Here is a 23,757-nt window from a genome sequence, read left to right on the forward strand (position 1 = left end):
TATATAATATACAGTTTACAGTGTAAACTTTTCCTGGAGTGACATTTATCCCTGGACACTACTGAAAAAGAAATTTTCTCTGCTGATCGTGTAAAACTTTTTTTCCATGGCAACTCTGATGTGGTTAGCACAGTATCAAACAAAACATTGAGGGACGGTAAAAAGCTGGGTTAACAAGGCCAGACGGGGGCGCCTGGGTGGCTCAGTGGGTTAAAGCCTCTGCCTTTGGCTCAGGTCATGATCCCAGCAGGGTCTTGAGATCGAGCCCCGAGTCGGGCTCTCTGCCCCGCAGGGAGCCTGCTTCCTCCCCCTCTCTCTCTGCCTGCCTCTCTGCCTACTTGTGATTTCTCTCTCTCTCTGTCAAATAAATAAAAAAAATCTTGAAAAAACAAAACAAAACAAAAAAAAACCAAGGCCAAACGGACGCCATCTAGTGGTTTTATAGCCCTGGTGCAGCCTAATTTACTAATTGTCTTCAAGGAAGTGGTTCACAATTCAGATGCCTGAGCCAAGCAGATAATATAAATGGGAGAAATGGGTGGGGAAAAAATTCATTATCAGTATATATCACGTCATTTATGGTTATAGGACTATGCTCCTATAGCATAAACATAAAATAAGCAAGACGTAGCAGAATATGTCTTAAACTCAGGATGGAAGGAAGAATTTATGCTCTGTGATTAATGGTCCCAGGGAATGGTGAGTTCAGCCTAGTCGCTGGTATCAGGTTTAATTGATTGCTGTCATTCAACAACAGAGGCCCAGTGGTGCTAGACTTATACAATTTTTCAGGAGAACCTGGAAATCTAGATTTGTATATGAAGTCTCCTAATTTTAATATGTTGGCTCCCTAATTGTTTTTGAAGGTGTGACAGGACTCCCACTTAAATACATCTTGGGGTCACATTTGGTCATTTTGAAATCTTTTTTTTTTTCCAAAAAAGTTCTTGAATTCATCGCTATCATTTTTTTCAGAGGACAGAAAAGTTTTGGGGCATCTTCCAGCAAACTTATGAAGACTGGAATATAGAGTTACTGCTAGATTGGGTCTTGGATGAAGGTCATTTTTATTCAACAATAGACACTATTCAAGATGCTGAAGTTATAGCTGTAAATAGGACAAACTCTTCTCATTGGTCTCTCCTCACTCTGTACCTTCAACAGGACACCCAGCGATATGATCACAGAGCCTGGCCACTTTCTATAGGGATTGCACCCTGAGGGTTTGGATATAACTTTCCAGTGTTTTTCTTGGTCTTGAGCTTCATATAGAATTTAAGTAGATGATTTATATTGCTTCGGTATATCTTTCTCATAATTTTTGGCTGGGCAGCTTTGAGTTCTTAAAAAATAGCACCAAATTAGCAGGCGCGGATCGGGGAAAGCAAAACTAAGAGAGTTGTTTGTTACTTCCTATCTTTCATCAGAGCCCTTAACTTTGGACACATCTTTCCCCATCTGCACAGAGGAAGTGAATAAAGAGAAAAAGGAAGAATGATCAGGGTTCCAAGTTCTTTGAACTTGCTGAAAATGTAAGAGAGGCAGAATGAAATGAAGGGATCTGTAAATAGCCCTGTGGCCCATTTCCTTGTCTCAGGCCTCCTCTGTTCATCATCTCGAACAACCACATCCAAGGGCAAGCCATAGTCCTTCCCACTGCCCATTGGACGCGTATGGGCCCTTTCTTTAGCCCTCTGACCTGATCTACGACCACTTTCTCCCTTGTTCTTTCTGTTCCAACTCCCTGGTCTCCTTGCTTTTACAACATCACATCACAGATGATCCCCCTCACACCTTTGTACTGGTGGTCTCTCTGCCTGAAAGAGCATACTTGTGGATATCCGCTTATTCTTAACATGTACATGTCCTTGCTGAAATGCCACTTTTTTTTTTAAGATTTTATTTATTTATTTAACAGATCACAAGTAGGCGGGGGGTGGGGGGAAGCAGGCTCCCTGCTGAACAGAAAGCCTGATGTGATTCGGGGGGGCTCGATCCCAAGACCCTGAGATCATAACCTGAGCCAAAGGCAGAAGTTAACCCACTGAGCCACCCAGGTGCCCCTGAAATGCCACTTTCTTAGTGAGATCTGCCCTCACCATCCCGTTGAGAATCCTATCCCCCACATTCTCAATCCCTCTACTTTGTTCTACTCCCGCTCCCCGCAACGTACTGACTACCTTTTAACATGATACGTAATTTACTTATGATTATTGTAAATATTCAGTCTGCTGAAACATAAGCTCTCTGAGGATAGAGATCTTTGTCTTGTTTTGTTTATGGATGTATCAGAAAACAATGTCTGCCATATACATGTGCTCAGTATACATTTTTTAAATGGAAGGATGTTGAACTTCTTATTCAGTTAGGTCTAAGCATATTTTATACAGTCTGTTTTGGTCCCCAAAACGTAGGTCAAAAGTAGAAAGAAATTTGTGTCTTTGATCTCAATATGGAGGGCCGTCAGTTTGCATAGATAATTAGTATTAAAAAACTATAAAGAAAGAAATGATTGGCTTCAGGCAGCAGAAAGGACAAAGAATATGAGGTTCAAAGACTTGTGATGGTTTCCTTGCTGCATCATTTACTCTCTCTCTGGTCCCAGGTTAGCTATTTGTTATATCTGAGTCTCGGTTACTGTGTTTCTAACATAGGAATAATAATAACACAATCTGTCTGATTTACCTTCTAAGTGTATGATAATGGTTTCTTTCCTAACACATACTTGTCTCTTTCAACAGTTAAACCAACATATATCCATATTTGCCATTATGTTACTTTTCTGTTCACTGGACAGATTTCCCCTTTAGAATAAAAGCTCCACAGGGACATATCTGTATCTCTGTTTTTCATTGTTGTGTTCCCAACTTGAAACACAATGTCTGGTACATCATAGTTGCTCAGTAATTATGTTGCTGAGTGGATAATTAAGGAAATTTAAGCCACAGAGTTGATATGGCATAATAATAGTAAGTTGGTTTATAGTCAATCATTGTAATACAAGTGGCTTTTATTACTACTACTATCTGAGCTTACATCATCCTCAAACATGTGTTACTCAGGCTTCTTTGAACCACTACCAAGATGGAGATTATCTTCTAGTGTAAGTGTCTTAACTTAGAAAATTAGTGAAATAACACAGAAAACACTCTGCTGATGTGATGATTTTGTTATAGGTCTCTAAGCTGGCTGGTGTTTTGGTCAAGCATGGTGTCAAGAAAGGTGACACCGTGGTTATCTACATGCCCATGATCCCACAGGCGATGTATACCATGCTGGCGTGTGCAAGGATAGGAGCCATCCACAGTCTCATATTTGGGGGATTTGCATCCAAAGAACTAAGTAGTCGTATTGATCATGCAAAGGTAAGTGCTTTATTTGGAGAAATCAGTAGTAGCTACAAAAAGTGCAGCCGTATTTGTCTGTGAATTAATCACCCAAGAATGATCTGTAGTTATGAGATCCTCCTTTCAAATGGGATACTTAAAATGTGTGTTTTCTTTGGCATATATACATTAACCGGAAATTTACTTTGGGGTCAATCTTATGTAAAAAACATCTTGCTAGGTGCTGTGAGGATTATAAAATATAAGATTAGGTGCATACCTTTCAAGTTAGCTTGCCATCTAGTTGAGGTGTATAAGACCTACAAGGAAAATAACTGATAACCAATTTATTCATTAACATATTTCTTAACTTCCTACTATATGCCAGGTGCTATCCTGGATAGTACTGGATAATTACTTACCAAGTGGATGGAACACATAGTAGCTTTAAAACATACATAGTTCTGGGAATGGTAGTATAAGCACAGTGGTGAAGAGGGGTATTGGGGAGGGGTGGATTGCATGTTTAAATGGGGGTACTCGAATAACAAACTTGATAAGGCTGTTGTGAAATAATCATTGAGATATTCAACTGAAAGCATTTAACACAGTGCCCAGGATTTAGTACTTAGTAAGAACAGGTTAGCTATCATTCCCTTATGAATGTAGAGCAGGAATCAGCCAACTTTTTTCAGTTAAGTTACAGACAGTGACTATTTTAGGCATTATGGGTTACAGGTGGCTACAGGTGTTATTACACTCAAGCAGCCTGATGCACTGTGTAAGCGGAGGACATGACAGTGTCCCTAGAAAACTCAGTAGACACGTGCTGTGGCTGGGGTCTGGCTCTCACCCATTGTTACAGACCCCTGAGTTAGAAGGAGTGACTTCTTTTAGTTGGAGTGGCTGAAGCAGACTTCCTGGAGTCGAGATTTGAGTTAGATCTTGGCTAAGATTCAGCCAGTTGAAGAGAATGATGTTGTGGGATCCAAAAGGAGAGAAAAAGAATAGGAGTCTGGCTTGAGACGGAAATGGGTAAAATTCATTTGGAGGACAGGGGAGAGACAGAGGGGGCTGAAGAGGGAGAGGTGGGGAGCTTGCAAAGGTGGTTTTGTCTGAACTGAGTCCTGTAGACCTTGACTCATCAAGGTTTCTGAGCAGGTGGGTGTCTCGTTTTAAGCAAGGCTAAGAGGAAGCAGATGTTGCAATATGATGTGAGCCAGAGGGAGGAGAGAGGCTGCGATAAGACCCATTGGCCCGTCCTCTGTCTGTGAAATAATGGGCGATTGCAACAGAGTAATCACAGCGGGCTGATTAAGGAAGGAAGGTCATTATGGGAATGACAGATGGTTGACCTTCAGAGTTTCACAAGCCAGAGATGAGACTTTCCTAACAAGGGAGCTAATATGGACTGAGGGTCCCTTGGGTGCAAGGCAGAAAGTGAGGGTTTGCATATCTGACTTCATCTGGTAATAGATCAGGTGTTAGAACTGGGGAGCTGGTTTGTAGACTAACTGGATAGATTTTTCTTCTCTCTTTTTCAAACATGTTGAGTCAGTGCTTATGAAAGTAAATCGGGGGGAAATAGTCACTAACCTGCAAACCAGTGGGCAACTGGGGGCTCCTTTGAGGAAGCTGTAGACACCAGCATTTTAGCTCTAGAAATCCTAAACTCCATTTGGATAAAAGTACGAGATGTAGTATATGCATTCTTTCCTTTTTAAGGAAATTATATGATGTGGGGTAATTGAGATATATAAAAATGAGGATTTATAAAATGTGTACTATGTATCACTGGCTATTGTTTTTATTCATCACACATGATGTGGGAAAGACATTTGCGTTTGAAGCCAAGGACCAAGAAAGAATGCTTGAGACATCTTTGGTGCAAAACGGTGGTTTTATTAAAGCATGTGGACAGGACCTGTGGGCAGAAAAGAGCTGCCCTGGGTTCATGAGGAGCAGCCAATGGTATACTTATAAGTTGGGAGGTGGTTAGGGAGAGCATAAGCCTCCCAGGTATTTTGGAAACAAAATAGGATCCTGAAGGGGCTGCTATTGTTAGGAAAAGAGCATTTGTTACTGTTTAGGAAAAAAACTGTCATGAGACTCTTCAGATATGTATTGATGGGATGATTGCCAACATGTATCTTGGGGGGTAGAGATAGAGGAAGTTTCCAAAGGAATTTTTTTTTTTTTTTAGATTTTATTTATTTATTTGACAGACGGAGATCACAGGTAGGCAGAGCAGCAGGAAGAGAGAGTGGCGGAGGAAGCAGGCTCCCCGCTGAGAAGAGAGCATGATGGCGGGGCTCAATCCCCAGACCCTGAGACCATGACCCAAGCCGAAGGCAGAGGCTTAACCCACTGAGCCAACCAGGTGCCCCTCCAAAGGAATTTTTATATGTTAAGTAGACATACAGGATTCTGGGGATCAGGCTAAGATTGCCTCTTGTCCTTAACGAAGTATTAACATCGAGACAGCTGAGTTCCTAGAGGAATATCACTCTGTTTCAAGGACTTGTCAAGGGACTATAGGTAGTAAGGAAATTTAATAGTTTTTCTTCTGCCTTTGTTTCCCGCATCAACACACACACACACACACACACACACACACACACACACACCCTTCTAAGGAGTTTTGGGAATAAGTGTATATACTTATGAGCATGACCATTGAGCAGGTCAAATTAAAGGTGAGAAGATGGAGATATATATCTGGATAGAATGAATAGTTGAAATCAGGAATGATTTTGATGTCCTGATTTTCAAATAAATTACCTCAAGAAAAAGCTTTATTTATTTTATTTTTTTTAAAGGAAAAAGCTTTATTTTAACAAATGAAAATGGAAAGACTGTACAGTATCCTAACAAGTTGGTCTAGACCAAATAAAATCTCCAATAAAAGGCTGTTGAATAGAAATGTAGAAGGGATTCTTTTTTGAGGGAAAGAGTCTAATTTTGACTTTATTAAATTATTCAAGCTTTGATATATTCTATATATATTTTTAATTTGATATGGAACTTACTTTCATTTATTCTGAATTCTAATCTTAGGGAATGTTGTCTAGAATTATTTTTGTGAGTATTATAGATATTAAAATGTGAACTCTATTTAAGTGTCGGGTCTTTAAAAATATAATAAAAGGAAGCAAGACTTATTTTTCTTTTCTTTCTTTTGTCTTTTCTTTTGAAAGGCAGCTTGATACAGCGGGAAGAGAAAGGTTCTGTAACCAGACAGAAGTAGCCCTCTTTCTGATTCCACCACTTATGACCTGGGGCAAGCTATGTAACTGTACTGAGTTTCAGCTCCATGAATATTAAATAATATTCAAAAATCAGACAGTATGATATATGCATATACTTGGTATAATATAAACCTTTCCTAGATGAAATGCATCATAACTAGAAATCAGAATTCACGAATAGATGCACTATCATGGATTGATTATCTGTCTCCTGAATAATTTATTATCTGCCTCCTTTGCTTTGGATTTCTTGGTGAAGAAGTAGTGTACTTAAAAGGATAAAGACATGTTTGCTTCTGCAAATTAATGAGGATTTTGGTTCAGTTCCAGAAACATTTATTGAGAGCTTATGGTATGGCAAGCACTGGACCAGGTATAGAAGACACAGAGATAAATGAGATCCAAATTTGGGCTTGGGGAGCTTCCTTTGCAATGTGGGGATGAGGGAATATTTTCACTACAGTTGGGCACCGGAGTCCTGCCCAGAAAGCACATTAACCGTGACTTCTTCAGCTCCCCTCAGGGAAACCTTTCGGCTACACCTTAGTGTATCTTGAAGAAGGACTAGCGAGTTGTCAAGTCAAGAAAAGTTCCAAGTGTAACTTAATGATAGGTTTAGGCTCTGTGGGGCTTGAAGCTTAAATCATTTGGGGGCCCTTTTAAGAAAAATACAACAAAATTACAAGTGTAGTATTTGGCAAAAATGAATGTATTTAGAATGAGAATCATAAAAGAAAAAATAAATCAGAGATTCTGGTCCCCTTTTTTTTGTGGTCACATTTAAGCAGAGATACTGACATAAAAAAATGTAGTAACCCTTCCTACTAGCAATAGGCTGACCCTTCCCACCTAAGAAATACTACCACCTCAGCACAGATGAGCCAGTATGGGGGCCTCCGTTAGTGCTGGGCCCCTAGGGTTGCATATCACCAGCTCAGGGCAATTTGGCGTGGCCTCATGAATTTTTTGGGAAGTATTTTTAAATAGCTCATACTTATTGGCCCAAAGCATCACCGAGCGGAAAGTTTGGAACAGGTAAGCGAGATTTCTGTGGAAGTTGTTAGGTCTACAACATTTACAAAGGGTTTATAGTTTTCAGGCCATTTACTCAATAGAGAACAGAATCATTACAGCACTTCTTGTTGAATGTTAAATTGCCAACCTGCACCTGAAATATTATACTTACCTTAATCAGCACTGCTCAACTTTCTCAATTACTGTGCTTTTTCCATTGTAGCCCAAGGTGGTTGTTACAGCATCATTTGGGATTGAACCTGGAAGAAGAGTAGAATACATCCCCCTTCTAGAAGAAGCACTGAGACTAGGACAACACAAACCAGATAATGTGCTCATTTATAATCGTCCAAATATGGTAATAGGAATACTGAATTTGGTGCTTGCTTCTGGTGATGTTCTAAGGATGATTATAGTCTTGCCCTTGTGAAAGAAACACTAGATTTATAAACAATTAAATAACTTCCCACATATCACCATTTTTGCAAAAAGAAAAAAAGTATGAATGATGTTTTTTGTCTTTATGAAAAAAACTAGCTTAAAACAAAAAGATTGAAACACATATAATAATATGTAATGTTAATGAATTGGGTTCTGCACTTAGTCTGTTGTGGTGTCATGTATCAATTTAAATTGTAATAATCATGATAATACGTTCACTCACTGACTGCTTACCAATTGATTCTTCATTCTCTACTAGTGAACAGCTTAAAAATTCTTCCTGATAACTTATGAGCATTACTCCTATTTTATGTAAGAGAAATCCAGTGAGCAGAGATAAAACAACTTGCCCAGCTAGTGAGTGTCAGGGTCATGATCTGAACACAGCGCACTCTGATCACTTGATCCCTGAGCTCTCCTGCCTTGTGGAGTGATATGATTAATTTGTATTTAAAAATTGCCTTTTAAAAATTTTAAGGAAGGCATTTAGTCTGGAAATAAAACCGTGTTCAGGAAAACAAAATGTGAATATTCTAAGCAAATTATTTTGTGATCCATGAAAGAAGAAAAAACAGTCTAAAAAACACAATGAATACATTTTACAGTGCTTTTCCTAGTAAATTTGATCTAATGATCACCTTAATTTTACATCCATGCCAGTATCAGCTATTTATAGTGGAAGCAACTTGGGTTCCTAGCAGATTAAAATTTTTTGCAGACGAAAAATGACAAGAGTGCAAAGAATTGTGTAATTTTATGGAACTCTTGAGGTTGTCTGCAAAAAATGCTTAAATGACAAGATATAAGAATAGAAAGCATTAAAACTATGTCATTTTGATTACCACCTAGCAATTCCCATTACCACATTAAATTTCTGTATAAAGTTTTAGTAGTCTGTGGTTCATGGACTGCTGCACTCAATGATTTTAATATTCTTACTGTCTCAAGAATTTTGAGTTTCTTTCAGATGCCCTCAAGCATATTTTTAAAAAGGCTTGTTGTTAAGTCAAGGAATACAGAGTCAGCAGTGAAAGAGGCTTTGGGTATGAGGAGGTCAGAGGAAGGGTAGGAACACACACACACACACACCCACAAATGCATGTGTTTCTGTGAGTATGTGTGTGGCCTTTGCATATGCATAAACTCGTGAATTTGTGAAGAACTTATGCTAGGCCCAGAGCTAAGTACTTTCATATACTTATTTAATTTTCACAAACTGATGAAGTAGATGCTATTACTGGCCCCATTTCACAGATGAAGAAACTGAGTTATGGAGCGGTCATAGCCCAAAGTCACAGCTGATAAGTGGTGCCAAGATTTGAACTTTGGTTCAATGACTTTTAATCAAGAAGATATATGCTATTTCTTTTACTTTACAAACACACTGGAAATGGACATGCAAGTTTCCTATTCATATTTTTCGAATGCACATCTCTTCTCTTTCCTTTTCGTGGGTAGAGATTCCCTCCTCCATCCTTCCTTTCTGTAACTGGCTCATACTCTCTCTCTTTCCCTTTTTCTTGAGACACTTCCCTCTATTTTGAATCTTCTTTATCTTTGATGATGGCTTTGGTTGTCTCTTGTCCTTTATAGTAGTCCTGCTGTTTAGTTAGTAATTAAGCCCAGTGGACTGGCTTTGCCTCCAGTTTAGAGACACAGATTATGAGGCCCGGTGGTATGTCTCATTAACCAAGATTGCATTTTTGCCAAAGGAGGTAAAAACCAGGCTGCCAGTCCTAAGCCTCAAGCAAGCGATGACAGAATCACAGCATCACATCAGTTAGCTCTGGTGCTCGGCCAGTACTGCCTTTCAAGAACGCTACCAGGACGTGTCTACAGAAGTAAAAGTATCTATGTAAAAGCTAATGCTGACTTTTCCCTCCCTGCCTTTTGCCCAGTCTTCTTTACATGTGCCTGTAAAGGATTTTCTTAGCCTGAAGAATTCATTCATTCATTCATTCATTCATTCATTCACTCCTCATTTCATTTGATCTGTAATAATTTTTTGCGAGTGTTCCATTGACATTTTTCATTATGCAGTGTGAGAATTTCTTTTTATGGGTCTGTTATTGTAATGTCAATTACAAAGGCTTGGTAATTTGAAATTAGTTGTGTTTCTCTGATTCATAAAAACATTCATAAAAACAAATGGAAATATACAATCTGGTGACAGTGAACTATTTTTATCTCTCTTATTGGCATATTCAGGGTCTATTAGAGTGAGGCCAGAGAAGCTAATTGGGCCTTAAACTTCACTTTTATGAAATTCTGCTCTGATTGTTACCTGTAATGTGTTTATTCACAAAGACATTGTGATATTAGATTGAAGTGTTATTTTGTAAATGTACTCATTTAAATATACGACCATATTTGCAACCTGATTATTAAGGATCCTGAAAAGTTGGAAATGACTCAGCTTTTCTCAATCCCTCAGGGTTTCTGGGCTTCACTGGGGGATTGCCTTGATGAAGAGAATGGTTACATAGGCTCTTTAGTGGGTGGATCTTACCAGCTTTCACGGAAGAATGGGGAGCCTCGCCTGGGCCTAAACTAATCATTCACCAAATGTAAACTTCCTGACGTGTCATCTGGAGCTTAGTTAACATTTCAGAAAATAATCAGATGTGTACTGAATCTTAATTCTACTTAAATAGCTGTGACTCCCCATTAGAATAATTTTTCCATAAGCCACTTCCTTACTCCTTATCTAGCTGGCTCGTTTTGTTGGCAGTATTTTAAGTAAAGAGGTCTAATCTCTTTTAATTGTCTCTCTGACTAACTCGTGACTCTATTACCATAAAGTACAACACAGAGCTTGGTTCAAGGAACAAAAAAGAAAACAAACATTCCTACCACATTATTGGATGACTAAGGTGGAGGGAAAATTGGGTAACATTTTATTTATTTATTTTTTTTTATTTATTTATTTGACAGAGAGAGAGATCACAAGCAGGCAGAGGCAGGCAGAGAGAGAGGAGGAAGCAGGCTCCCTGCTGAGCAGAGAGCCCGATGTGGGGCTCCATCCCAGGACTCCGAGATCATGACCTGAGCCGAAGGCAGCGGCTTAACCCACTGAGCCACCCAGGCACCCCTGGGTAACATTTTAGATATGTCACATATGCTCATTAATTTTCAAAATGAATTTTTGTTCTTGAAAAAGCAAAAGTGGATATCTCCCTACTCCTGAAAATGATTTAATATTTTCTCATTTGGAAAGAACGGCCACAGTATTAGTTCTAAATTGCCATGTATAAAGAAACATTTTAATGGGTTAGTTGACATTTCATTATGAAGACTTTAGTTGCAAAATAAAAGAAAAAAAGTTAGAAAAATAGATATGGGTTTATAAAGTTAATACTGTACATATGTTTATGGGAAACATGAACCTCTCTTGGTTAAGCTCTGTTGATAAAAACATGACTGCATCCCCTTGGATTTCTTAAGGCTATCCTTAGATTAGAATAAAACAGTTTCTTTGGTCAGTTCAGTGGAAGCCAACATCAAACTTTTTAGGAATATTTTTAACTCATGACCCTGAAATATGTAGTCATAAATCTGATATTTAATGCTATCTAGGCTTAGATTTTGAGTCAGATACTCAGACTAATATAGGTAGATTTAGTCAGTTGCCATTGTTCTGATGTAACATCCTTTGTTCACTGCATGTTCCTGTATACTTCCTGTGTAGGAGACAGTTCCTTTGGCTCCAGGTCGTGACCTTGACTGGGATGAGGAGATGGCCAAAGCACAGTCACATGACTGTGTTCCCGTTCTTTCGGAACACCCGCTGTATATTCTTTACACGTCCGGAACAACGGGGCTGCCCAAGGTATTCGTGCTCTCAGGGATAAGTATCTGTGCAGTGGCCAAGATTTCCTGTCCACTGAGAATGTTTGATGACTGACTGAAAATGCAGACTGTACCTGGAGGACTAGGCTTGGGTACTTTATATCTTAAAGGAATGTTGTGTTTAAATCTTGAAAAATATTTTTTTTTAAAGATTTTATTTATTTATTTATTTGTCAGAGAGAGAGGGAGAGAGAGCGAGCACAGGCAGACAGAATGGCAGGCAGAGGCAGAGGGAGAAGCAGGCTCCCTGCCGAGCAAGGAGCCCGATGTGGGACTCGATCCCAGGACGCTGGGATCACGACCTGAGCCGAAGGCAGCTGCTTAACCAACTGAGCCACCCAGGCGTCCCTAAATCTTGAAAAATATTAATTATACTTAATGTCAAACACTCTGGCCCAGTCTCTTCCAGAATCTTCACATATATCAGCAAGTTGCCATTGCTTTAGTAAACTATTAAGATGAATGGATATTTGATCAAATGTCAGTGGGTTTAATACAGTTTTATAAAACTGTGTTTTAAATTAAATATTTTTATTTTCTAAACTGAGATATAACTTTTGTAGAGTAGGGAATTGATTTTTGATCTAAGGGAATTTAATTCTTTGCTTTAAATGCAAGTTTGAGAATTGACCTAGACAGTTTGAACAGCATGCAATTTATCCAAAGTATTGAACTGTGCGATTTGCAGCACTGAAGACATCCAAGGATTTTTGAATCTGCTTACATGAAAGATGTTTTCACAAAACAAAATTAGAAGCATCAATATTTTTGAAGGTGTCAGATAACAAATAAATATCACTTTTGCCTGTATCTCCAACTAATACCGTTTCTTCATAGAACTTCATAAAAGCTGACAGTGTCATCTCCCTATTCATTTTCATTAAGGAGTTCAGTAGTCATTGAATCATAAAATTTTAGTGGGGGAAGGGACTTTCACGATCACTTGCATCCTGGAGAATAGTGGCCTCTTTATTAAAATTTGATTTCTGTAGCATCAGAGCTCTGAGAATATAATTTGTTAATAGTCTTAAAATAGTTGTTCCATTTGATTAGTTTTTAAAAAGAAAAATTAAGATGTTCCATAAAAAACTCACTTGCTTGTAAAAAAGGAAGCATTTGGTAGGGAATATATTCTCTCTGAGGACAGAGACCGTGTTTTATTATATTTTAGTCTCCTGTTGTGCTTTGTATGTACTTAACAAATTTTTGTGGAGTGCATAAATAAATAAATAAATGCGTATACATAAATATATTTGTGTCATTGTAGAATCAAACTCTTAGGATTTCTGTAACAACTCTGGTCATCTGAAAAATATTCCTATATGTTGATGAGTATGCCTTGTTCCAGAGGTCCGAATGATCTTCTGCACCTAAACTTTAATCCTCCACCTTTTGCAATTATGCATTATGCATCAGCCATCCAGAGGCTAACTGAATGTTTGGCCGTAAAATACAAGGGGATTCAGAAAGTTATAATCTAATAGAAAAGTATCAACATGAGAGGAAACCCCTGACCCTGAAAACACAGTATAACCTAACTAAATAAAAAAGAACCCTCCAAAAATCACTTTAGCTCCTATAAGCCTGAAGGATTCTTATAAAAACCTTTGTGACACTTCAAGATTTTAAATTACCCTGACCTTCACCATGGCCTGGATGGGCATCTTTATAGCAGGAAGAGAAGAGGAGCTTGTCGGCGACTCAGAACAGACTCAGCCAGTGTGGTAGAATGACAGTAATGTATACAGCATCAAATTTGGAAAGTGGTGATTCCTGGTTCCAAATAAAGAAGGATCCTAGCTTTCCCAGGTTTTGTCTGGGTCAGGAACTTCTCCTTGGAGTCCTAGATGCCCAAACTGAAGATCGTTTAAAGATTCAGTCATTCTTCTTTTTTTCCTAATGTACCATCCTAAAGATAATCTATTTCAGATGATAGATCTGTATGTCGAATTCAGCTCCGTTCAACATATGTGTATTGAGTGTTCCTTCTGTGCCAGAAGATAGGAGTGAACCACAGTCCCTTCAGTTTGGTGGGTTGTAATGTATATGAATGCAGGTGGTACAAGATAGACTGTGATCCTTGTTCTAAAAGGACAGCACTCTCTCAGGGGAAAGATGAGATTGAATAGTGTCTGGAGGATTACAGTCAATAAATTCAGCAAATATGACTGAGCACCCAAATATGGGTCTGGCTCTCTTTTTAGAAGTATAACCAGGACCTATGCATGAAACAAAGAGCTATGGAATATGTGAAAAATGTTATGAAGAAAAATAAAGCAGGGTAATGGGACCCAGTGGTGGGAAGAGCCGGATAGCTGTTCCACCAAAGAGTGGTCAAAGAAAGCTCTTATAAAATGACATTTGAAGGATGAATAAAACTTCGTCATAGAGTGCCATCACTGAAAGAAGGGTATTATAGGCAGAAAGGGTTAGCATACACAAAGGAAGGAGTGTGCATGGAAGTTTCCAAGATGGCTAGTGCATGTGGCACAAGTGAAGAGGAGAAATGACTGAATATATAGGTAGGGGCCAGACTCTTAAAATTTTGCCAAGAAGTTTAGGTTATATTCTGTATAAGAAGTTTAGGTTATATTCTGTATATAAGGAATGGAGGACACTAATGCTACTTAAGCGGGAGAGAAGAGTATGAAGGAAGGTAAGCCTTTGCAGCATTTTGCTGGGAAGTCAGACAAGTACACAAAATGGAGGCAAGGAGTTTCATTTTTAGGCTTTTAGGACTTAGGGTAGCACACTTAATTAAGAGAAATCAGATTTTGTTCAAAGATAGTGAGTCAGAGGACGGGTCCAAGATTTGACACCGAGAACACAGGAGAATGGTTTTGAATATTTACTAAACACAGGAGGTGGTTTAGGGCAGGAGAAGCTGGGAGTTTGGAAACACATTGAGTATGATGCCTCTATGGGATGTTAATGTGGAGATGCCTAGTGAGGTGTCAGAGGTGAAGGTCTGGGTCCAAGAAGTGCATCTGGGTTGACAGACCTTTGTCGGTCTTCAATGTAGAGTTCTGGTGTTTAAGCATGGGGTGTGGAGGTTTTGCAAATTAAGGCATGCAGAAGGGCAAGAAAAAGTTGTCTCTCAAGGTCCCTCAGAACTATTTCCTTCATCCCTCTAGTGCACTTTAGAATTTCAATTGTATTGAAATTATACACTGTCAACAAATCTTTATGCCACTCATTTTATTCTACCTTATCCCTGCTAGTTTTTGTTTGCTTATCTTCGTAACACTGCATGTTCTCAGAGTTCTTAGAATATATTTCACACATCTTTGACTCCACTGTGTCACCATCCTAAAAACTGGGCCATGGTAAATCCTCAGGATATTTGTTAAATGATCTTTTACTTCTCTAGTTAGTTCCCAGACTCCTCTTTATTCATAAGATTCTCATTTCACTCTCGGTAGGTATAATCAGGATTAATGGGATTTGAAATTTTAATATTTGGATTCCCAGAATAGAAGAATAGGAAAGATGAGCACACATACATTTATGAAGCGCTTAAGCATAAATTTCATGTCATCCTATAATTTGTTCTCTCAATCTTTGATCTTCATGAGGAAAAATAATGTTGTGAGCCCATAAAAAATATTCTGCTTAAAAATACTCATTTCTCATAGGCACATCAAAGACACACATAAGGCAATCTGTTCTTTGGTTAGAAGTTGCAGATATATTTAGGGTGTATTTGCATCTCTGCATCTGCCAACCCTGGATTTGTCAGGTTGCTGCAGGAGAGGTTAATCTGTCAGCTGCTGTAAATATTCCAGCAGCCACAACTGAGCTGCTCTGCATACATTTCTGTGGTGTTGTGCGCCTCTAGCCTCTTCAGTTCGGGTACCTGTGTTCAGGGTACTTCAGAGTACTGCACGATGGAAGAATCCCTCATCTGGATGCGGGGGAGGTCCTTTGGGGAAGGGGAGATTTAGTGATGGTTATATGTATCTTCTTCCAGCTTGGTATCATGAAGGGACAGTGATCATCACATACCTGCACATGCAGAAGGAACAAAAAAGTTCAGTGTCAAAGCAGAAAAGGAGAGCAGGAGAAAAGGGGAAGGAAAGCAAAGGACACAAAGGGTTGAAAGGATTGAAACCATGAGAGGACATCATGCTAAGTGAAAGAAGTCATTCAGAGGAAGACATATGGTATGAATTCACTTATATGTGAAATCTAAAAAACGAAACAATACAAAACAGAAACAGACCCATGGATACAGAGGACAATCAGATTGTTGCCAGAGAAGAGGGGCAGAAGAGATGGGCAAAATAGGAGACAGGGATAAAGAGGTATCATCTTCTAGTTAAGAAATAAGTAAGACACAGGGATACAATGTATAGACTATAAGGAATATGGTTAATAATATGTAACAACTTTGTATGGTGACAAATAGTAGCTAGATTTATCATGGTGATCACTTCCTAATGTACATGAATATTGAATCACTATGTTGTACACATGAAACTAATACAATATTGCATGTCAAGAGGACTTCAAGAGGAGAAAGAACAAGCAAGCAAGCAGCAAGGAAGCTGAATGGATAAAGAAGATGTGGTCCATATATACAATGGAGTATTAGTCAGCCATCAGAAAGAATGAACACCCACCATTTGCATCAACATGGATGGAACTGGAGGGGGTAATGCTAAGTGAAATAAGTCAAGCGGAGAAAGACAATTATCATATGGCTTCACTCATATGTGGAACGTAAGGAATAATGCAGAGGACCGCAAAGGAAAGGAGGGAAAATTGAATGGGAAGAAATCAGAGAGGGAGACAAACCATGAGAGATGCTGGACTCTGATAAGCACTGGGTGTTAATACGCAACTAAGGAATCATTGAACACTATATCAAAAACTAATGATGTACTATATGCTGGCTAACTGAATATAATAAAAAAAATTTTTGAATAAAGACAAGAAAGAAGCAAACGAACAAAAAAGAGAGGAAAGTGTGATGGGAAAGTGGTAGGCTTTTGGTCCTGATGTGCATTTACAGAATTTATGTCACCTTTATTCCTACATGTTAGGTGACATTCATATTTCCTACCCTAGAACAAAAAACAGGAGAAAGTCAAATAAAAAAAGCAGTGAACTTTTTTTTTTTAAAATCTGTGGTACAGTTAAAATGCTGAACTCACTATACCTTTGCCTCTTATCTCACAGTTGTTCAGATCAATAAAAATTATATTGCTGCTAAATGTCCTCCGTAGAGGCAACTTCAGAGGCATACGAAAGCCTGTAGCAAGAGACTTTATGTTTGATGCACTGTCCCAAATGGAACCATCCCATTTCTGCTAATAAGATTCACTAAATTCTACAAGTTTCAAAGCTTTCTCCTGAACAAAGAAGACTATTTAAAACAAGAATTGTATTTTTCTTACATGTGCTTATTCACTCAATGTTCACATATTCAGTCAACAAATCGACTACATGCCTAGTCCATGGCAGTGACCCTGCTGAAGATGAAGAGCCATTCTCAGGATAGGGGGAAAGACATAGCCCTCAGTCAGGCTGGTCACTTCAAAGATGTTTGCTGGCCTGGGAGCCAGGGAAGAATCAGGAGAGACACTTAACTGTGGGACTGGGGACAACTTCTTAGACGAGGTGGCACTTTCATGATGTCTTTAAGTACTTCTGTGATGAAGCAGGAGCTAACCAGGTTCAGGGAAGAGGTGGGGGTGGTGGTTCATTCTAGAAAGAGGGGATATCAACTATAAAGCCATTACAAGAACCAGATTATTGTTGATCTGTTGGATTTTTTAAGTAATCAGAACTGTATCTTTTATTTCTCAATTCACTTAATCCCAATCATCTCATAATGGATTTCTTTTACTTAGGTAAAATATTTCTTTACCCTTTCTTCTTTTTTTCCCTCAACTTGTCAGGCCAAATTGGAACATGCATGAGCACACATATAAACGTATATATTTACACATATAATGTGTTAATAAATACGTATGGACGTAACTATGCAGATTTGTTTTTTATAAGCCTGTTGCAGAGTAAGATGACAGAGGGTATCAACTTAGAAAGTATGAAGTTTTGTTGAGTACTCCAAACTTCTCTTACTTGAATATTTTAAGATTTGCTTTTCAGATTTCTATAGATCAACTAAGAAAAAAAAAACACCACATTTTTAGGATGAAGAATCCTAAGCTCTCAATCTTATCACACTCAGTCTTCTTCTTCTGGTAAAACCCATACTGTTGTGTATTTTTCCTAAGTGTGGCAACACAAACTGCATACCACACTTGATGCTGACATGTTTTCTTTCCTATTTTATGTTTTACTTTAATGGCCGCATTGATGATATTTTGGGGTTTTCCTTGTTTTCAAAGGCAGCTCATTAAGCTGGAAATTATAAGGACCATCTGTGATGATTCTGTGGTCCTATTCATGGGTGACTAATAACCATCCTTTAATTTTACCTGTGTGGATTGAAGTTTTAAAATGCTTATATACATTAAACATATAATGTTATTGTCATCGTTTTGCATGTTTTAAAAAGCCCCTTTATGTTGTCTCCTTTGCATTTTTTAAAAAAGATTTTATTTATTTATTTGACAGAGATCTGTCAGACAACAGGCAGAGAGGCAGGCAGAGAGAGAGAGAGAGAGAGAGAGAGAGGGAAGCAGGCTCCCTACTAAGCAGAGAGCCCGATGTGGGCTCGATCCTACGGCCCTGGGATGACCTGAGCCGAAGGCAGAGGCTTTAACCCACTGAGCCACGCAGGTGCCCCCCTTTTGCATTTCTGAGATAGAATTCACTTTCATGTCTTTATTTAGCGTGTAGAGTGTTATTCCCATCTGGAAGTCTTTCAAGTTCCTCAGAAGACTTTAAGTGTTATGGCTAATACTACAAATACCAGAACAGTATTTTGGCAGGTTACAGGGCTTTTCTGACAATATATTAGTTCACCCAATGTTTTTATTTTTAAGGTAGGTAGAGTATAATTACATAAGTGTAAGTACATAAGGAAAGTAATAACAGATATTCAAAAGAGTAAAATGCAGCATGCTTGGGTTTTAGGAGTAAGTGCTGACATTAAGTATTTTTACCTCATACTCAAGATTTCAAATTTTTTTTAAATGATTTTATTTATTTGTCAGAGAGAGAGTGAGACCGAGGGGGGGAGAGAGCGAGAGAGAGCATGCAATCAGAGGGAGAGTCAGGCAGAGGAAGAAGCAGGCTCTCCGTTGAGCAAGGAGCCAGATGCAGGACTCCATCCGAGAACGCTGGGATATTGACCTGAGCTGAAGGCAGATGCTTAACCAACTGAGCCACCTAGGCGCTCCTCAAGTATGTTCTTTTTTTAGAAAATATTTTATTTATATATTTGACAGAGAGGGAGAGCACAATCAGAGGGAACAGCAGAGGCAGAGGGAGAAGCAGGCTCTCCGCCGAGCCGGGAGCCCAATGCAGGACTCGATCCCAGGACCCTGGGATCATGACCTGAACCGAAGGCAGACACTTACCTGACTGAGCCACCCAGGCACCCTCCTTAAATATGTTTTAAAAGAGTTTTTATTTTCTGATTTATTTTGATTATTAGAATATAATGATTTCATTTTTGAGCATGATTTATGTGTTTTCATTGGCTGAACAATGTTTCTCTTACATTTTAATTATCATTACCTGGAAAATGTGATTACAAATAAGAAACAAATGAAAAAGCTTTATCATCTTATTTTTTAGTCACATATTAATATTACAATAAAGAAATTCTCTTTTTCAACCTAATCTTTTCACTTTTATTTTACTTTCAAACTTTCTATGAAAGATCTACATGAAGATGTAGAATGGAATTATGCAGGTTTTTTTTTTCCTGCACCATATCAAATACTCCGAAAATTGATAATTATTACCCAAATATTTTGGAGGCAAAGACCAAGTTTCAGATCTATTACCTAGATTAATGAATGGTAAAATAATACCTAACAGAAATTTTTATACTCATCCTTAAAAAAATAAAAATAAGTGGATACCAAAGACCAATGAAAAACAGACACCATGGCTTTTCTCTCTCTATTAGCTCCATTTTAATTGTTTTTCATAAGAATCTTTGATGGCAACGTTTAGTCATTTTGACTTTTGTAGCTTTTGGGTGGTATTAGCATGGGGAAAAATAAAAAGCAATAATTGCTAGAACTAAGGAAATATTTTTGTTAATAAGATCCTAAATTAAATTATAGATACTTTTTAATTTTAAATGCTTAATCATGCATGGTCTCATTTTTAAGTCCCACTTTTTTTGGCATCAAATGGATGCACTCCCCTTTTTCTGGGGAAAGGAGCATCAGGTAATATCCTCTAAAGAAGGGTATAGGATAAAGTCTACTTGGGAGTTAAATAGAAATTTGATAGCTTATTCCTTTAAGTTATCTTTTTAGTTTTACAAATGAATTACTACTCATTTATGTTTTTTTCTTGCCTTTTCTTCCTTTTTATCATTCTCATTGGATTCATCTTACCTTCTATACCGTATAATCTAAAAATGTACCCAGTTATAGTAATACTTAGAATTATTGATAACAATGAGCTCTAAATGCAGGGACTGGTAGATGGAGAGAAAATTCTGAAACATATTAAATGAAATCATTACTGACATTACTTATCACTGTCTACCATAGTATACAGATAGCATATTATCCATGAAAAAAAGCTTCACTTTTTCCTCTCTACAAAATGAATAAAAAATTTGCAAGTTGATGACTATCAAATTCCTCAAGGTATTGAATCATAAGAAAAGATCTCAATAAAACAAACTAATGAGTGAAGTTCATGGAGGACAGAACAGAATATCCCGAGAAAAGAACTGCTGCTCAGTTTGCATGGGAGAATGTATGTGGAAACCTACTGGCAGGGACTAAGGATTTCTAATACTCCAGTGTTGATGGAGAGAGCCAGCTGCATGCTAACCATGTCATGCAACATAGAAAGTAGCTGTGAGATGCCAAGGAAGCTGCGTGAGACATTCGCCAAGAGACCAGGTGTTTCGCACGTAGATAAAATGTGTTCTACAGCTGGATACCTCTGTTTTATTAGTGGTACCTGAGGAGAGCAGCAACTTTAGTAACTCATGGAAAGTCAGTTTGTTTTTCATTTTTCTGATTCACGTATGCATGTTAAAGCTTCTGAGTTATGCCAGAAAGTTCCAACTGGTAGTACATGTATTAATTAGGGCCATGTTTGCCTTTAGGTACAGTAATTATTTTCTGCACAGAGTAATAATAATTGCTCTTCTAAAGGAAGCTTCAAAGTTCATGTGAGTGAAATATAGCTTGTTTTTTAGCAAGCATTCACGTGATCATTCTGAATATTCACATGGTTAAGCCTTCTTAAGCCAATGTTGATTCATGTTTATAGTGAAGCAATAAATGCAATTATTAAATTTATCATCTGCTTTTATTTATGGTGGCTCTTTTGCCAGTGTTCAAATATTAATCTTGTATGAAAGTTGAATATGTTCCATATCATGGAAAGCTGCTAGAAACTGGCCCATGAAAGCTGTAATACTGTGATGTAGCAATCCCTACTTTTTTGCCGCACGTGCAATATAAGGCAAATCTGTCAGCCTTAGATCCCACCCAGGAGGATTGCTTTGTCAGAATTGCAGAATTCATCATTAAAGAATTGTTTAGCTCTGATACTATACTAGCACAATCCCCAGTATAGCATTGTCATGAGGCTCCTGTTAGAATATGACTTTGTTTCCTCTGAGCATCCTATTATTATGTAATAATATTAAGGGATAGCCATCCTTACGTTAGCCTGTTTGAAGGACACAATGACCTTTGACTTTTCTGTGCACTTGATTTTGAGTTTCCATTTTTTATTTTTTTAAAAAGGTTTTATTTATTTATTAGGGAAGGACACAGAGAGAGAGAGCTTGAGGAGGGTAGGGTCAGAGGGAGAAGCAGACTCCACGCTGAGCAGGGACCCTGAATTTGGGACTTGATCCCAGGATTCCAGGATCATGACCCGAGCCAAAGGCCATTACTTAATCAACTGAGCCACCCAAGCACCCGAGAGTTTCCATTTTTGTTCAGGAAAAATATCTGTAAATGTAATGTTGTTAATTTATGTTACCCTGGAAAAAATATTTATTTCATGTGATTCTGTGAGGTCATTAAGTTTTCTTTAGAAAGTCATGACTGGTCTGTGAGAGAGGATTCTATAAGTACACCGATAGAGACAAATTTTTCTGTGTTTATGATTGAGGGAGCCAAATAAATATTTATGTAAATACAATTATATGAAAGCCAAAGTTGTATGTAGTTAATAGAATATAAAATAATTTAAACAGGGGCGCCTGGGTGGCTCAGTGGGTTAAAGCCTCTGCCTTCGGCTCAGGTCATGATCCCAGGGTTCTGGGATCGAGCCCTACATTGGGCTCTCTGCTCAGCGGGGAGCCCACTTCCCCCTCTCTCTCTGCCTTCCTCTCTGCCTCCTTGTGATCTCTCTCTCTCTGTCAAATAAATAAATAAAATCTTAAAAAAAATAATTTAAACAGGAACTCTTTAAGATGGATAATGTGAAAGCAAAGAATCTTTGAACCCATTGGTTGGTGATGTTAACTTCACGTTTTCTGTCCTTCAGGGTGTCGTGAGACCCACGGGGGGATACGCTGTGATGCTAAACTGGACGATGTCTTCTATCTATGGACTTAAACCTGGAGAGGTAATCATGGTTTTAAATTCATGATACAGCACATTTCCCTGGTGAACATGTATGTATTTTATTATTTCTTATTTTTTAGGTGTGGTGGGCAGCCTCTGACTTAGGCTGGGTTGTCGGACATTCCTATATCTGTTATGGACCCCTTCTACATGGGAACACAACAGTTCTGTATGAGGTAATAAAATGAAATTAATACCACCTAAAGATAATTATTTTTTACTGAAACTTTTAAAGAAATAGTGTCTAAGTGGGAACAGAAAAATTTGGATCGGGGGCAGGAGACTTTTTTTTATATATTCTTCCAGTTAAAAATATGATGTCAAAAAGAGAAAGGGACACAGAAAATAATAGCCACCATTTAAATTGTGTGACTAAAACCAGTAAAAGTTATTTTATGAAAAACATATACTAATCAGCTGGATGTCTATCCCGAAAGGATTTCTAGAAAGTATTGTACTAAAGTTATTGTAGTAGAATAAAAGGGTTTTTTAAAAATAATCATTCCCTTTGAAGTAAACAAAATAAACCTCCACACTGAATACTTATAATGAACTGTGGTATGGGTAACATAAACGCAACAGAGCTGAAGGTGCTATTCTAAGTATTTATATTTGAGAGTATTAGGCTGCCTTTAGAGCTGGAGAATATATTGTTCTTGTGCATTTACCGTCAGCCTTTTATTATTTTTTTACTTTATTTGAAACAAATAATAGGGGCTCAGTTGTTTGTCTTTATCCTGGAATGATGTGCTCAAGAAGAGTAGATACTTTATAAGTATTTTTATATAAAAGATTAAATATAATAACTACATTCTAAAACCCTTTATCTGCACTCTGGTTTCTTTAATACACTGTGTAAACATCTTCTATTCTTTCTGATAATAAAACAAAGCTTTTTAGACCTTTGCCCACTTCTAGCTATCCCATCTTTATTTTATTCTCTGCCAGGCTCCTTGAAAAAAGTACCAAATCCACACTGTGTGAATTTCATATTCTTCTAGCTGCTTTTTATCCCACTGTGGTACAATTCCTGTCGACATCACTTCCTAGAATCTACCACAGCAGAGGTCAACATTGACTTCATAAATGACCAAGTCAAAAGGTCTTCAGTCTGATTTTCTTTTCACTCTCTCAGTGCATCAGCATGCTGTTTCCTGCAAGTAATTCTCTCTCCTCTTGAGC

The 23,757-nt window shown here is 38.0% G+C and overlaps 1 protein-coding gene across 1 annotated transcript in view; it reads left to right on the forward strand.

The window, feature by feature from the left end:
• ACSS3 (acyl-CoA synthetase short chain family member 3) overlaps positions 1-23,757 on the forward strand; it is a 155,912-nt gene that overhangs the window by 45,966 nt on the left and 86,189 nt on the right. Inside the window, exons 3-7 of the mRNA XM_047740345.1 lie at positions 3,177-3,365; positions 7,812-7,946; positions 11,718-11,858; positions 22,496-22,576; positions 22,656-22,751. Of these exons, the coding sequence (XP_047596301.1) occupies positions 3,177-3,365; positions 7,812-7,946; positions 11,718-11,858; positions 22,496-22,576; positions 22,656-22,751 (642 nt within the window). The remainder of the gene's footprint in view (positions 1-3,176; positions 3,366-7,811; positions 7,947-11,717; positions 11,859-22,495; positions 22,577-22,655; positions 22,752-23,757) is intronic.

The sequence above is a fragment of the Lutra lutra genome, chromosome 8 (genome assembly GCF_902655055.1).
Source record: "Lutra lutra chromosome 8, mLutLut1.2, whole genome shotgun sequence".
NCBI classification, from domain to species: domain Eukaryota; kingdom Metazoa; phylum Chordata; class Mammalia; order Carnivora; family Mustelidae; genus Lutra; species Lutra lutra.